Source organism: Gnatocerus cornutus, chromosome 4 (genome assembly GCF_029298725.1).
Source record: "Gnatocerus cornutus isolate USDA-ARS CGAHR chromosome 4, icGnaCorn1.1, whole genome shotgun sequence".
Taxonomy (NCBI): Eukaryota; Metazoa; Arthropoda; class Insecta; order Coleoptera; family Tenebrionidae; genus Gnatocerus; species Gnatocerus cornutus.
In genome coordinates, this window is record NC_142236.1 from 19,260,043 (window position 1) to 19,277,329 (window position 17,287).

General features: G+C 32.9%; 2 protein-coding genes across 2 annotated transcripts; both read left to right on the top strand.

Moving 5' to 3' along the window:
* The first annotated feature begins 5,577 nt into the window (after nucleotides 1-5,577).
* On the top strand, nucleotides 5,578-7,018 carry LOC148176584 (uncharacterized). Its single transcript, XM_088035145.1, has 7 exons — nucleotides 5,578-5,617; nucleotides 5,662-5,849; nucleotides 5,892-6,400; nucleotides 6,447-6,546; nucleotides 6,588-6,695; nucleotides 6,743-6,898; nucleotides 6,943-7,018. Exons 1-7 carry the CDS (start codon nucleotides 5,578-5,580, stop codon nucleotides 7,000-7,002), a joined length of 1,161 nt encoding a protein of 386 aa, XP_087891271.1. The 3' UTR covers nucleotides 7,003-7,018.
* A 3,571-nt stretch (nucleotides 7,019-10,589) lies between these two features.
* Nucleotides 10,590-15,209, top strand: LOC148176585 (cytochrome P450 4C1-like). The gene is made up of 9 exons (XM_088035146.1): nucleotides 10,590-10,783; nucleotides 10,826-11,020; nucleotides 11,066-11,248; nucleotides 11,297-11,366; nucleotides 13,367-13,493; nucleotides 14,277-14,390; nucleotides 14,439-14,598; nucleotides 14,650-14,829; nucleotides 14,876-15,209. Exons 1-9 carry the CDS (start codon nucleotides 10,621-10,623, stop codon nucleotides 15,037-15,039), a joined length of 1,356 nt encoding a protein of 451 aa, XP_087891272.1. The 5' UTR covers nucleotides 10,590-10,620; the 3' UTR covers nucleotides 15,040-15,209.
* Nucleotides 15,210-17,287: the final 2,078 nt, after the last annotated feature.

Consider the following 17,287-nt stretch of genomic DNA (forward strand, 5'->3'; position numbering starts at 1 on the left):
TTCAATTAAAAAACATTCTGCCATTACGTACTATGGAAACTGGAAATTTGCGGATTTTATACATACATTTTCCATTAAGGGGATATCAAACAAATTTCAGTATAGGGCAAATTCAATGTATTTTTCCAAACACGATTACTCGAAAACTATTTGAGTAAATTGCTTTCTGTTTTTTGCATATGAATCTGTTCAACGTGCACTATGTTGAATGCTATATATAATTTTTGTAAAATGATTCTTTAATGACTTTTTGATTAATTAAATACGTAAACTTGGCTGAAAGCAAAATAATTTTTAGCATTCCACATGCGTAGATTAATTTTACATAATGTCGACTAAACAGATTTTTTTTAAAGTTAATAGTTTTTGAGAAATCGTGTTTGGAAAATTTCATATTCGAAACATGTTATCCTTGTTTAGCAGTAGCATCTCTTTTCTCTGTACCAGAGAGGTCTGGTAGGTAGAAATGCGGGTACCATAAATCAATTTTGTAGCTGAAGGGATAGTTTACAACTGAAACTTTTCCATAAACACACAAAATCTTAAATTTGCTTGAAACAAAATTTTTCTCTTTTATATATTCAAACTGAACGTAGCTTTGAGGATAATCATTTCAAAATTTTGAACTTTATATCTGATGAATTAGGATTTTAAATTGTTTTAGAATAGTTTTAGGTGATAAATATTTGTCTTTATCTTTATTTTTTAAGGGGATCTCGAACAAATTTGAATATAAGGCAAATTCAATGTATTTTTCCAAACACGATTACTCGAAAACTATTTGAGTAAATTGGTTTCTGTTTTTTGCATATAAATCTGTTCAACGTGCATTATGTTAAATGCTATATACAATTTTTGTAAAGTGAATATTTAATGACTTTTTGATTAATTAAATACGAAAACTTGGCTGAAAGCGAAATAATTTTTAGCATTCCACATGCGTAAACTTTTCAAAATTCACACATACGTATTTTGAGAACAACCAGACAGTAATATAACGTCTTGTTGTCAAAATTATGACTGGGGTGGTGTAAAGTCTGAAAAAATTTTCGTAATTTAAAGGTTTTAAAAAATAGATCAATCACTAAAGCAACAGAATATAATTATTATACATATATAATTTAATTATTTATAATTATGTTCACTATTTTTTGTTACATTCACAAAAATCTTGGACAAAATTCGAAGATCCCAGTGCATCCATTAATTCTTCAATTTTTGCAATTACACAAATCCCACCTTTTCGGGAAAAATTTAATTTATTTATGAAGATAAACATTAAATAATAATAATGAGATATTGTAATTATTAAGTTTCACGGGTGTAATTTGTAAAATATCGGACTCTACTATCAAAGTATTTAAGATTTACTGGCATGGGCAATAATAATTTGGCCATCAGTGCAGTCAAAACTATTAGCTATTGTCCTGACCGCAAGATGATGGTAATAATAGTCTAAACCACTCGGGCTGGGATTTTAAGAAGTAGTTTTTATTTATGGTTTTATTACCGTAGTAAGCGGACTGACCATGGGTAACTCACTAAAAGAGTGCCGTCTACAAATAATGAGGGTTGAAGGGAGATGCTGCATTTAACGTTTGGATGTTTAAAATGTTTCATATAATTTTTCCTTTACGCAGAATTTTGAAGCAGAATTTACCGTTACAGTTTGTTAGATATCCCCTTAATTGAAAAAAAAAATTACGCCCGTAAAATTTTTACCCACAAGAACTAGAAATTTCACGGGCTCAAAACGCAGAGAAACTCAAATCCGGATATTTTAACTCATCTTTGGCCCAACATGAATTTATTGTTCCAACCGCTGGGTTTCTTAGGAAATGTGCAGGTCAAGCGACCGTTTCCATAAAGTTTATGATCCCCTCATTACCAAATCCTCGGTAATCCCTTTTGGCAGCTGTCAATCAAAGGTGTTGTTAAAGTTGCATACTTTTCAAACAGAAATTTTCGGGCAGGCTCGTAGACCCTTAAGGCGAGTGCCAAGACTCGTCGCTGGTCAGAATTCGAGCTGAGCTGTCACATCGGGAAGGTTGTCAAGCGGTACCTCTGTTTACAACACCCCTTACTGTGCTATCGTAAAGTGATTGTAAAATGATAAATGCTTATTTTGCCTCTGTCTGGTAGAAATACTTCTTCATGGGTAAAATAAAATGAATCAAAAAAATGTATTTTAATATTGTAAGTACATTAGTACGTTGTTCAAAAATTAATTTAACTAGTCAAATAATAAATAGATTAAAGCATTATTTAATATTAGAATGCCAAACAGAAATTTTCTAAAAAAAACTAAACTTATCTGTTTTATGTTTAATTTTATTTGTTTTCAAATAGATACGTATTTGGTATGAAGGTATACTCAAAAGATATAAAATACATAGTATAATAATGTGCATAATATGTACATGTTAGTAAGTATTTATAAGAAAAGTGGTATTTACATAATAGGTACTTATTTACAATATTGACAATTAACTAATACATAGGTAATACAAACTCAATGACGGCGGATCGGAATAGACAATCTTTGTTTCCTAGAGTCAATTAATTCCAGCAACATGTGATCAAAATAAAACTTAATCAATTTTGGTTCCATTTTTTTTTCCAAAAAGTTGTGTCTTCATAAATATATTCATATTTCATATCACTTTCTTGTCCAAACCAAACACCCAGAATACACATTTTTTTTCGTGTTATTCTTAACTGCCCTTGGATTTGGTAATACCAATTATGATTTGAATTTACAATGTATGTTCCATTTTTTTTCTAGTTACCAGAAGTCAACCTTTTTATTCTCCCAAAAAAAATTTATATTGTTCTCAAAGGAACAAGATTTAGTGGGTTTTTCAGTAAAAGTTGAACCGGCCGGCGGCAAAATGAAAGAAATTGTCATCACCTAGTAAAACTCCGGTCAGTTTCTTAGATAAACTCTAATCCAATATTGCAAACATCAGGTAAATTGCATCCGGTCAGGTCGCTCCATAGAGTCATACCATTCAAAACAATTTTGTTTCATTCAACATTTTTTATTCATTGATGAACTTTTAAATTCTAGTGAAATAAGAAAAAAATAAACATAAATAATAAAATATGTAATAAGAAAAATAATAATAAATTACTATTTTATTAAATTTCATTTTCTAAATTTTACGTCCAACACCGTGAAATAGTCGAGAAATTAATTCGTGTGTCATTGAAAGACTTTAGTTGAAAACATGACTATAAATTAAATGAATTTTCATACTACATAGTTGTTTCTATAATTCCATACATCAAGCATTATGAAACTTCGATGTGCTTGTACTTATTAGCACTTCTAATTGTAACCATTTTATTATCCTCTGTGCGAAACAAGCAGGTAAAAATTTTAGAAGAAATCCCTTGATTTACAACTTCCAAAGCTGGTCAAGAAACCGCAAATGAGGGTTCGGTTATAAATCACCCTACTCGTAAATTATCTGCAAAGCTCAGAGCTTCGATTGAAAAATTTTTAGTTTATCTCACTCATAACTAGACCAATTTTAATGATATCGATTTAAATTTAGCGGGAAAGTGATTTTGAAAGTATTCTTTACTAATTCTAAGTTTAAAAATTCACAAAAATCGGACATAAACTTCTATTCGTAAAACTACCCCTAAATTATCGAATTTTCAAGTCCTTTAACTTTTAAATTAAATGTTTTTTCCAATGTTTGATTCTTAGTTTTAGAAGAAAATATGAATACAAGCAGTTGAGAATAAGAACGAAACTGATACATGAAAAAATAAGCGAAATATTTAGACGATACTTTACATGGGATTCTCCATAAGAAAAATGTCTTGGCACTCGCCTTAACAAGTGTTCGAAGTGACCACCACCAACTTCAATACAAAGCCTTACTCTTCTTAATAAATTGTTCCTGGCATTTACGAACAATTGTTGTGTTACTTCAGCCATCGCCTGTTGAATCCTATGTCGCTAAATGTCAACATTTTCTACTGGCACACGGCAAACACAGTTTTAAACGTGACTTCACAAAAAATCGAAAGGCGTGCTAAGATATTGGACCTTCGCCTCCTATCCAGCGATTTGGATATTGTTCATTTAAAAATTCTCTAAGCAAAATGGATTGGTGCTTCATCATGCTGATACCAGTGATTTGCCAACGTATCTAACGGCATATTATCTAACAAGTCCGGTAAATTTTCTTGTAAAAAATTAACAATAAATATTTGCATTCAAACGAGGCGGAAATTTGAAAGGTCCAATCTCAAATTTATTTTTTTTGTTAGGCAACCGATAATACAATTTAATTATACAGGGTCTGGCAACACTTGTGTCTACCCTTAAAATCGTCTTTAATTTTAAAGATAAAATTTTGAAATTTTGCATACTCTCAATAGTTGACAAAGCTCTAGAAGCCGACGCAAAAATTTGTTTTAATCACTTATAGTTTTGGCGTCGCGACGCCTTAAAAATATATTTTTTAGCTAATTGTGAAGGTTTGTGAAATCAACCCCTAATTTAATTTTTTTTCAATTTAAATGTGTTAAAAATATGTCAGTTGATATTTTAGATGTAATGTAAATTGTATTCAAAATGTAAGGAAAAAATGCTGTTTTATCAAGTTAGTTTCCAATTTCATTACGTCAAAATTGGGAACTACGATTACACCGGTCTGTCAACATCTTGTGTCACAAATGATATTTATCCTTTGGTTCGTTTTAGATGGTAACAAAAGTCTTATGTGGTCGAATTGTCGCTTTGTCGATGTTAATTAACGATTTCTGGTGTCTATAAACTGCAACATGCCCGAGTTAATCAAAATTCACCTTCATATGAGTGAATGAAGTGACTTGTGAAATTTTGGTGTAAACGTAGTTTGTCACTGCACCGTCAAAATGTTGAAAACTAACTTGATAAAACTGCGTCTTTTTCGCAAATTTTAAGCACAATTTGCATTAAATTTAAAACAAAAACTCAAATATTTGTGTCACAGTTATGATGAAAAAAATTTGAATTCGAGAATATTTCGGCAAAAACTCAAAAATCGCTAAAATTATACTATTATAAACCGTGATAAAAAAAAATTGCGTTAGTTTCTGCAGCTTTGTCAACTATGAACGTATGCAAATTCTCAAGATTTTATCTTTAAAATTAAAGACGATTTTAGGGGTGGACACAAGTGTTGCCGGACCCTGTATTTACCAAAGCGTCACCAAGAATTCCAGCCCATAGATTTATAATACATCGGTTCTGGTAATTATTTACAAAGACGACATGCGGATTTTCGTTACTCCAGCAAGTTTGGACCGGTGTTTTGGAGATTGAAACTTTCGCCGTCTTTTGGTGCTTTTTTCAAATATTTTCCTTGTGCGCATGTCAATGTTTTTGGTGGAAATTGTAAGTTATTGTTATTACAATAGTTTGTTTTATTTTCGAAACCCCGTGACAGATCTAATTACTACGGATCGATTAATAATTATCTTCCCATTATTGGTTACCATAACAACAATTGTAATTGTAATGACAATTTCGAATTATCGATAACTACTAAAACATTCATTCGGTTGTGGGGAAAGATGATTGTCGCCCCAACAGTTGTCCCGTTCTCCAAAGAAGGTATGGCTCCAACAACAACACAAATTTAATCTCTCTGGTTCCAGATGACCATCTCTGGCTTCTTCGTCTTATTTATCTCGATGCGTTCCAAAATGTCTTCATGAAAATCTCAACAGGAATTGTCACCATCATCATGGCCATGTTGGTGATTGTTCAAACATTCTTATTTTTGCAAAAGTTTGATTTCTGGTACTTTATCAAGTACCTGCCAGTTTACGGATGCTTTCTTTTCGTAAGTACCATTCGAAATGATCTCTTTCTATTCAGTTTTTAGATTATTGTTTCTATTGCTACGATTCCGCTGTTTGCAACACTGTACCAAAACATAGTTGGCAATCTTGAATACTGGGACATCAGCACAGTCAGTGTTGCCACCCGAAAACGAATTCTCTTGGAAGCACTTTATTTCAACACTTACACTCTGACGAACACAATTTTGACCATTTTCTGCGGATTTGCTTTCATGCTGCCGGTAGACGGAGACGCTGATATTTTTTTTCCTTTCGCCATCTTTGAGGAGTTTTATCCACAGTGGGAGCCAGTTATAACCTGGACGCTCAGAATGGGATTTATTCCGATCGCTTTAATGACTCCGGTTCTCTTTTACATGACCAACTACTTTCTGAGTGTGCTTCGTTTTCAATTCTATTTACTCATCGATCTTTTGAAGAGAATTGATGACGGGTTCGACGGTGACGAAATGTTGTTTTATCAGAAGGAGTACCAAGAAACTGTTGGGCGAAAATTGAGAATTGCTGTTGATAGACACGTCTATCTTTATCTGTACGTGTTGCAACTTTATTGTACTTCTTCTTTTATTGTTTTTTAGTATCGTTGTAAATATCGTGCGGAAACTTAACCCACTGATCGTTTTATACAGCGTCACCGGCGCCATCTTGGGGATCAGTATCTTAGTTTTTGTATACACTGTAAGTAGCACCTTATCAAACTTCTTAACCCTTTTGTAAAGTATCCAGGAACCTTCGAAGGACGATATGCCAGGATCTACTCTGTGATCGCAACAGCCACTCTAATTTTTGTTCATATTATTTTGACAGGACAAATGGTGGAAGATGTCGTAAGAGTTTAGTGCTTTTTACCTATTCATTTTAATTACATTTGTAGTCAAACGAGCTGAGTTTACTGCTTTCTACGATAAATTGGTACAACTGGAGTGCCGAAAATAAAAAGAATTACTTTATGTTTCTATTGAATACTCAGAAGACTCTTGAACTGACCTTTTCAAGGACCATGACGATAAATTATGATCTAGGCGTTGCAGTGAGTAGTTGATTTAACAAAATCAAACTAATTGGGTTTTGTAGATTGTCAAATCGATATACTCGATGGTTTCTGTGATGAGCCAGGTTCAGTTCTCAGACTGAAGAAAAGATGTTGGAGCGCATTACTAATAGAAATTGGAAAACAAAGAGATTCTTTAGTAATGAATTATTTATGAGATAATATTTTTATTTAATCAGTCCGACACTATTCAAAAACTTATCAAAATTGGGAAATTTTAAATTATCCACTCAAGAGAATCAAATGGTGGTGACATTTGATCTTTTTTTGAAAGCATTGGTTTAAAACTCGACCTTATGGATGAGCGGCAAAGACAACATAATTGGACATTAATTAAATATCAGAATCGTACTCAAAATATATTTTTTTGTAATCCAGCTTCATTTCGCTATTTTTACTTTTTTTATTTTCGTTCTTCTTTAGTCGATTTTTGGCCCTTTTCTACTAAACTTTCCTCATTATCTCGACGTTCAACGGCATTTTTAACTTTGGCACTTTTTACCATTCTGATTTTTATATATTCTTTATTGTATTAATAGTTTTTTTCTCCGATTTTAATTTTTTTATTTTATTCTGTTTTTTTATGGCATTTTTAAACAGTGCCATTCACAAATAATTGAGTATTGACACTGTTCGAAAAACCATCAGTAAGTAGACTGAGAACTATGAGGCTCCATCGTCATGTGAATGTCGAGGTTCTCTTGGACAACACGAATCTGATCAGAAGCTTAAGAAAACCAAACTTTACTTTACTTTATTACATAGTGTGTTCATTAGATAATTTAAGTTAGATACAAGTTACTCAATGTTCTATTTATGAATAGATGGTAGTCACCCTGGAAGAGAGGAATAATAAAAAAAAGATTTTATTTGAATTTTATTTTTACCTGCGTTGTCAAATCTCCCAATTAAAATATCGAGTTAAAAATCTGAAATTTTAAATTTCCCACTCGAAATTTTGAAGTTTACATTGATTTAGTTTTTTAATCAGTGTGTAAAAAATCTTGTAATAAAAAATGTCTTTTTTTTTCAAACGTCATAAAAGTGACACATTGTCTAGCTCGATTGTCAGGGTATAAGTTTCACTTATATGCTTAAGAACACAGCACTTTATATGCTTGAGCTCCAACGTAAGAAATGTTTCCATTGCACTATGATTCTGCATGAAAATATATTTTTTAAAGTAAAATAGAGCAATTTTCTATCGTTTGCAAAAAAATCAGAGCAAATATGGCTTTGTGTGCTTCGCCTCACTACATTTACCAGACACACGAACAGGCTCAGCACACAAAGCTTCATTTTTACTCTTAATGACAAAATATTCTATTTTTTAGAAACAATTTTATTATTATAAATAAAATTTACAGAAACTAATGGTCGGTTGAACCACACAACATCAATTTCGCTCGAGTCGTAAACGTCCTTTTCCAGAACTCGAATTTAATACGAATTTCTAGTTAGTTTTTTAACAAACATGTTGAGTAATCAAGGCGATTAATAACACTGGTCTGCAAAAAAGACCTTCTATTTATTACGAATATTTATTATAGATTTGATACTCCTGAATAAAGATATTACACGGTGTCCCAGAATAAAAAAAATCACCAAAAGACAATTTTATCTCCTAAATATAACATTATTCTGAATTATAGTAACTATAGTTATTATATTAACCTGAATTGGGGCCCGACCAGTTGAAGACCTTTATACTATTACAGGACAACTACTCACCATAGAGCAAAGGAGGGTGCCGACAGCAATACAGATGATAAATTTCAAAACAAAAATTGATTAAGTTTAATAGTATTCGAGAAATGATAAAAAATTAACAACCAATCCCGGTAGTTTGTTCTAGAGATGCAGTAAAATATCCTAGGAAACGAAAGTATATTAAAACACCAAGTTTCAGAAGACAAAATTTATGACACAGATCCAAGTTTATGAATCGAGCGGTTTTATAAAAGATGAGTTATGAACTATTTTTTTTACTATTTTTTCTAATTTGCTTTTGTAACAGAGCTATTTTTGCATTCGTTTTCAATACTACAATATCCCATTTCTACACAAAATGTTTAAAATACAATTTAGGAAAATAATCATACGTGATAGCAAAAAAATAAAAGTAAATCTATAATAGCACCCTAAATCCTTCATATTTATCATAATTTGAAAGTTTTTTATTGAAAAACAGAAGAATTTGAGGGTTTTACTGTTTTGGATCTTTTTATTAATTGTGCTTAATTTCAAAAATTGGAGGCAAAAAAACAAAAATCTCTGTAAAAACAATGCCGTAACTTTGACAGTTTTATTCTAAGATCAATAAAATGTTCAGATTTTTTTTACTTGTTTAACAACTGTGTTACATTAAAAAAAATTCAACAAAAAAGATTTGAAGGTGTACCAAAAAAGTAAAATTTTGGAGTTTTGCTGTCAACGATCTGTGTAATAAATGTGCTAAATTTTAAAATTTTTGGACAAAATACAAAATTTTCAGAAATTTTTATTTTCAGACATGTTTTTTAGCAATTTTAATTCTACAACAGTAAAATTCAGAACTTTCAATACTTTTGATTTCTTTTAACAACGGTGCTAAATTTCAAAATTTTGGGCAAAAAAATTAGAATTTTTAAAAAATTTTGTTTTCAAGACGAACCAAAAATGCCCACCTCTTTACTGGGTCCGCCAACTCCCAAAATTGGGTAAATTTTTGAAAATTTGCATACGCCTATAGTTGACAAACCTCTCGAAGCTGACGCAAAAAAAAATGTTTTTTATCACCGATAGTTTTGGCGACGCGACGCTCTAAAAATATAATTTTTAGCTAATTGTAAAGGTTTGTAGAACCAATCGCTAATTTATATTTTTTTCAATATAAATGTGTTAAAATTGTATCAGTTGTCACTTCAGATTGAATTCAAATTGTATTCAAAATGTGCGGAAAAAATGCTGTTTTATCAAGTTAATTTCCAATACGTCAAAATTGAGAACTACGTTTACATCCAACTGTCAACATTTTATGTCACAAATGTCTTCTATTCTTTGGTTCGTTTTAGATTGTAATAAAAGTCTTCTCTTGAAGAAATTTGCAAATGCATTTTCACAGATTTTGTTTCTTGTTGAAAAAAATTTTTTTTAAAGATCAATTAAAAAATTTCTCCACTTTCATTTAATTTCCACAAGTTTGAGAATTTTTATCAAAAAACAGTAGAATTTGGAAGTTTTACTGTTTACGATATGTTTATTAAATGTGCTCAATTTCAAAATTTTGGGACAGAAAACAAAATGTCCACCATTCTCTATACACCGTAACTTTGACAATCTTAATCCTAAAACAGTAGAAATTGGAAGTTTTATTACTTTTAACTTATTGAACAACTGTGCTAAATTCCAAAATTTTTATCATAAAAGACAATTTTTTGAAACTTTTATTTTGAAAGAAAACCAAAGACTTCACAATTTTGGGAGTAATTTTATTTCTTTTCAGTTTACAGTTTAGTTTTATTGTTTTGATAAATTCACGGAATAGTACCTACATTATGTTTAATTATTAGTCTCATTAAAATTGATATAAACAAATTAAGTATATTTATTTACAGATACAAATAAAAAGTTATATAATTTTGTTTACCTTGGTTTTCTTGTGTATAAATATCACCTCTTACCTCTTGTTTATTTAATTTCGTGTTTTGCAATAACTTGAAATGAAGTCTGATTTGTTATACGTCGTCATAATTTTATGTCTACTCCTTTTCGCCAACGTTCTTTGGAAACGCCGATGGCTCTATTACTATTCATGGAAGTTACCAGGTCCCTTCTCATTGCCCTTGATTGGAAATCCTATTCTTCTATTGGCCGGACAAAAAGGTAATTTACTTTTACTATTACTTAAAACAATACCATTTCCAGAACTTGTAAAAACGGGGTTGAAACTGATCGAAAACTTACTTGCAATATTCAGAGTCTGGGCAGGATCCATGATGTTCATTGTCACTTCAAAAGCCAATCAAGTGGAATTTATCCTGAATCAATCTGTACATAAAGGCGGTGTTATAACCTATAGACTTTTCGATCAATGGTGTACTTCATTATTAACAACAAACTGTAATTATAAGCTTATTTCAGACAAATTCTGACGGTAATTTTTAGTCGATAAATGGCAACCACGTAGAAAAAGCTTGAATAAAAGTTTTAACAACAAAATATTAAATTCATTTCTTGATATTCAGGTAAAAATGGCAAATAGAATGACGAAAAACATGGAGCTTTACTGTGGTAAATCAACTGATTTAATACCCGCTCTTTGGAACAACACTCTGGATACAATTTTTGGTAATATTTTTTAATAGTGGATGCAGTTTAATAACTTTTTCTCCTTAGAAACGGTCGGAGGTGTGGATGTGACTACAATGCCTGAAAAAAATTCAAAGTTTATTCCGATGTTTATCAGGTATTTTTTTTTATTATAAATTTCATTTCATTTTAATTATTATAATAAAAGGTAAAAGGGTAATGACTACTTATGTGGGGTATTGTTTTTTGGTTCATGGCAAAATAAGAATTTTTAAAAGTTTTGTTTCTTGCTAAAAAAATTTGGAATTCAGCACAGATGTTAAACAAGTCAATAGTAATAAAACTTCAATTTTTTACTGTCTTAAGATTAAAACTGCCAAAGTTAAGGTATTTTTTATAAAGCGGTGGACATTTTTGGTTTGTTTTGTAAATAAAAATTTCTAAAAATTTTGTTGTTGTTTTTAAATTCTGAAATTAGGCACGATTTCTAAACAGATTATAGACAGTAAACTCCCAAATTTTACTATTTTCGAATAAAAACTCCCAAAGTTGTGGGATTTGATAAAAAGTGGTGGAAATTTTTGGTGTATCTGCAAAATAAGAATTTTTAAAAATCATGTTTTTTGCTGAAAAGAATTGTAATTTAGTACAGTTTGTTAAACAGGTCAAAAGTAATCAAACCTTTAAATTTTACTGCTTTACGATTAAAACTGTTAAAGTTACGGAATTTATTAAAGTGGTTGACATTTTTGATTTGTCGTAAAAAGTTTTTTTAATTTGTTGTTTTACATCCTAAAATTTTAAAGTTTAGCACATTTGATGAACAGATCGCAAACAGTACAGGGTCCTCCAACACTAGTGTCCCGGCGCAAAATCGCTATTAATTATGAAGCTATAAAAATATTTTTTTTGTACATGAAGAGGAAACGGAGCGCTACAAACTGATGTGATCAGTTTTAATTTTGTGTTAACCATATGTGAAATAAACGCAAAAAACTACGTTTTTCAAAAATCAAAACGGAGAAAAAAGTGGAAAAGTCAACCTGTCTTGTCCTAGTTTTCGTCAAAAGGATGAAAATGATATTAAAATTTGAATTAAAATATCTGGTACCGAGATATTAAATAAATAATTCTTAAAATTTAGACAGGTTTACGACAATTGATTCTTCACCGCAAACTAGTCCCTACTAAGCCATTTATAATGGGTAATATTTTTACCCACAATGGGCTGGATCTTCCATCGGACAGACCGACTGTTTGTTATCAGGTCCATGGTAGTAATCTATTTTAGGTACTTAGGGGCCAGTTTGCGGCTTGGAAGCCAGATCATAAATCTTATAAGGGAGTTAAAACGATTTTTAGCATCATTTAATATCTCGGTACCAGATTTTTTAATTCACATTTTAATACTATTTTCATCCTTTTGGTGAAAAATCGAACAAGACAGGTTGGGTGCCCCACCATTTTCTTCATTTTGATTTTTGAAAACCGTGGTTTTTGGCGTTTATTTCACATGTGATTAACACAAGAGTAAAACTGATCACATCAGTTTGTAGCGCTCCGTTTCCTCTTCATGTACAAAAAAAAAATATTTTTATAGCTTCATAATGAATAACGATTTTGGGCCGGGACACTAGTGTTGGCGGACCCTGTACAACTCCCAAATTTTACTGTGTTTAGATGAAAATTCCCAAAGTTGTGGAGCTGCCGTAAGTACAGTAATACTAAGCGAATTCTAGGCCGGAAGTCGCAATATCGACGGCTCGCCAGGCGATGCATGTATTATTGGTCATCCGCCAATCAGGCAGCGGAAATTTTGACAAATCTCGACAGGAATTTTGAATTTGACAGTTGTTAGTAACTTTTAACAGATCAAGATGGCGTTGGAAAGTTGGGAGCTGGTAGATAGCGGCAGAAATTTTGAAATTGACAGATGGCGCGAAATTTGAGTTGACAGATGGCTGTAAAATTGACGGTGACGTTTCGGAACGCAAAATTTGGCCAATATGTCAAACTGTGTTGTCTGGTATTGGGGTTAAAATCTGCTCTTTATTCGGGCTCACGCTGTATACAATGTTTCTTCATTACGCAATAAGACGTTGAAGTCTCGAGAAACTTAAATTTGCATTAGTCGTTTGATTTTTCTTTTCGTTGCAGATTGGAAGAAGAAATGATCAATCGGACGTTGAATCCCTTGTACCATATAGAGTGGTTTTGGAAATTAACTCCTCAATACAAAAACCTGGCGGTTCTAAAAATACCTTACATGCAGCAGATAAGAGAAGTATGTCACTTAAACGAAGAAAGTTACAGTCTATTTCACCAACTTATCCCGATCTCTCATAAAAATTTAAGAGTACGGTTCAAGTACCGACATCCCGCTCTGTCTGTATTTGACAGAATACGCTGTCAAATATTAGTTTATTTAAAAAAAATTAAATCCTCATTATTTTGTTACAAGTCAGATTCAGTGAGTCACGGGTACTAATCCCTCAGGTACTCAAGTGAACTTACATGGAGGTAATTTTTTTTATGTTTTCTTAGGGGGTCGATTTCAAGTGTGACTTGCGTTACTGCAAATCCCATTTGCAACATAGCAACGCCAATCACATTGCTCATACCTTGGCAACGGTTGCAAATTTGCGTTAACGCAGTGACTTGAAATCGACCCGTTAGAGTCAATTTTGTGCAATTCTTTAGTGATTTTTGTGTTCTATTGTTGTCGGTGTTCGCATTCCTAGTTGCACCCTGAAAGCTGATCTAACACTCGGCATATTTGGGAGCTTCTGTCTCTCTTTACTTCTTAAATTGGAAAAAAACAGAGAGAAACATAATCTTAATGCTATACGTTCTTAGTTTGCTTTAGCTTCAGTTATCCGATAGAAAGAGATAAAACCATAAACGTACTTCATTTCTTGCTCTGAACGCTTTGATGAGAGATCGGGATAAGTTCGTGAAACAGACTGTACTTATGATCAGTTTTCAGACAATTCTTCGTCACCAAAATTCTTCTTCTGAAGCCAAAGACGAGAACGACTTCATTAGCCGCATTGTTAAAGGAGATTAGTCAACGAAAGAACTCGAAGAGGAACTTGCCTTTCTTTTTCTTGCAGGAAGTGAAACTGCAGCTGTTGTTGTAGGAAATGTTCTTTTAGCAATGAGCATTTATCCAGACGTTCAGGTGATATAGTTCATTTTGGCAGCAATTAGCTCTTCATTTTGACCATAGACAAAACTCTACAATGAACAAACAAGTCTTCTTAACAGAGAATTAACTCTCGAGGATCTCAACAATTTAGACTACTTAGAACGAGTGATTAAAGAAACCATGAGAATTCTTCCTGCAATTCCTCTTGTAGCACGCGATATCGACACAACTTTCGAAATTGGTTAACTTATTGCATTGATCTACAGACATGTTTATGCAAATGTTATTTCAGATGGTCAAGTTTTTCCAAAAGGATGTCATATTATCATTCCAATCCAACTTATTCACAGAAGTCCCGAGTACTGGGCTGAGCCTTTAAAATTTGATCCAAACAGATTTTTACCGGAAGAAGTTGAAAAGAGACTACGATGCTCATATCTGCCGTTTAGTTTCGGATCTAGAAACTGCATTGGTAATAACATTACATCTAAAAAAACTTGCTGACTATGTAGTTGTAGGTTTGAAATACGCCATGATGAATATGAAAATTCTATTATCTAAAATAATCCAGAGTTTTGAAGTTCTCCCTGGACCATACAAATCGTTTATCGAAATTGAAACGATTTATCATATTGTTCAGAAACCTGCAAATGGGGCTGACGTTTTATTAAGAAAAAGATGAAGTACCAAGAGTAGCAATAAAATCGGGATGAGGATGATGATCTTGTTTATTTCAACGCCCAGTACAGTCTCAAGCAAAACTTCAAATTAGTTTATTAAGAAAAATGATGGCACTGAAAGATTCCATTATGTTAAAATCGATGTCATTGCTTAAAAAATTTCTGAAAACTCGAGGTTTAAAATGACTTTAATGTTAACCCAGCGCAAAATAATACATTTTAAAAAACTTTTTGAAATATGAAGAAAATCAATCACAATGCGCTTGCTGTTAAGTTTACTGGTACTAAAAAAAACAAAGTGTTAAGTACAAAATTTACTTACCGTTCTAGAAATAGTCATTTATAATAAAGGATTTATATACATTCTCATACCGAAATTTTAATTTTTCAGGAATTATTGAAAACCAATTATTGTCACAATTTGTAACATTTTTAGTTTTATAAAAATAATGGAAATTTGTCTATCGTGCAAAAAATATTATAAGCATCACGAACGTTAAGGACTATACCGATATAAAGTGTCCTTACCGTTCTTAATACTTAATATACTATTGTTTCCACTTTGTGTGTTTCGTGTTTGGTGCGCTATTGCGATTTTGTCACTGTCACTGTGCTCGCAGTTTTAATATTTTTAAACTAGAATTCTATTTAAGCTGAAACTAACTTGTCTGAGTATCTTCAATATGTCGAAGTATTTACTTTATCCCACGAAGAATGTGAATTAATTTACGGAGACAGAATTGCTGATTCTTTGTTTTGTGCAGAAGGAAATGTGAACGAAGGAACATGTTTGGTAAAAAAACAAATCTTGTTTAATTAAGATTTATTTGTGGCAAATAATTTCAGGGTGACGCTGGTGGTCCAATTTTTGATGAGAGTAATGGACATTGTGCTATCTGGGGAATTGCAAGTTTCGTTAGTTCAACTGGATGCGAAAATAGTCAACCCTCAGGATTTACAAAAGTCCCAACCTATACTGACTGGATAGACTAAATCATTAGTTCAAACTAGATGAACAGATAAATGTAACAGTCTTATAATATATTGTCACGCAAAAAAAAAACAAACTGTCCGACTAAAGTCGCTCGGGCCGGCTGGTGACAAAATTACGCCGGTAGCTCAGTCTGGGTGGGTTCGTTGAAACTCACCGACCCGACAATCTTGAGGGCGCCAGGATCCTCCGGCTACGACTTGCGAGTACCCGGATCCAAAGTACTCGGTGTAGCTTACCCGAACGAGAAAAAAAAAAAGAAACGAAGAGAATACTAACCAGGAACGAATATATTAAAAAACACACTAATAAAACCTAAACAAAAAAATACAGGAAAACAAAGACGTCGTCTTTACACCGGCAATCGTTGCTGTTAGATTTACGACGATTCGCTGTAGACCGAACGCTTGCGCAAGCCGACGGTACACCGAAAATCCGCGCAACAATTCGATCGTACAAACTCGCAATTACCGGGTCCCGACTTACAAGGACGTCTGTACAACAAAAAAAACAGAAAAGAAATGACTAAGTGTGAAACGGTTGATTACAGTGAAGCTGTAATCTCCCAACTACTAATTACAAGTAACAATTAACAAGGACGGTTACGGTGAAGCCGTAAACTCCTACAGGAACAAGTTAACAAAACGGTGACACGATGACTCGAACAAAACGTGGATAAAACGATCTGACCTTGACTCCTACAGCTCCTCCTACCGACTCTCCTCTAGGTGCTCCCGACTGGTGAGCCTTCCCGAATCCAACAGGGAAGAGGTTGTACGGCTCGGTCAAAACGGTCAGCCGCAATCCAGTTTCGAACTTCCAGTTCGCGCCCCCAACCAAAAGGGGAAAAAACGAAACAGAGAATAGCCCAGAATAGAACAGGCCAGAACCCAAAATAGAAGGCCCTAGGGTGGAAAATACCCTTAGGAAGATGAATACACTGGAATACTTTACTTACTACGATGGAAAGCGGCCTTAAAGTTTTCCACGTGGTTCACGTCGTGGTGGCTTTACTCGATCTCGAGACCCGACAAATTCCGGTTGCCTCCAGGAACCTTAGTGACCCAATCCAGATACCAATGTACCAATCAAACCAAAAAGGCCACTAAGTCACACTCCAAATTCCAAAATACCGAAACACTCTGGAGCACCGTACGCCACGAGATCTAAAACGCAAGAGAACCACGGAACCAGAATGGCTGCTATCGCTTCTTCGGCTCTACGTCACATTTCGTCATTGAGAAGGTGACCCCTTGACA

Bases quoted from the DNA above. Each gene is read 5' to 3' on its own strand.
- LOC148176584 (XM_088035145.1), top strand. From the start codon at position 5,578: ATGATTGTCGCCCCAACAGTTGTCCCGTTCTCCAAAGAAG. The intron at 6,547-6,587 runs GTAAGTAGCACC...CCTTTTGTAAAG, and splicing joins TCTTAGTTTTTGTATACACT to TATCCAGGAACCTTCGAAGG. The intron at 6,899-6,942 runs GTGAGTAGTTGA...TGGGTTTTGTAG, and splicing joins ATTATGATCTAGGCGTTGCA to ATTGTCAAATCGATATACTC.
- LOC148176585 (XM_088035146.1), top strand. From the start codon at position 10,621: ATGAAGTCTGATTTGTTATACGTCGTCATAATTTTATGTCTACTCCTT. The intron at 10,784-10,825 runs GTAATTTACTTT...TACCATTTCCAG, and splicing joins TCTATTGGCCGGACAAAAAG to AACTTGTAAAAACGGGGTTG. The intron at 11,021-11,065 runs GTAATTATAAGC...GGTAATTTTTAG, and splicing joins TTCATTATTAACAACAAACT to TCGATAAATGGCAACCACGT.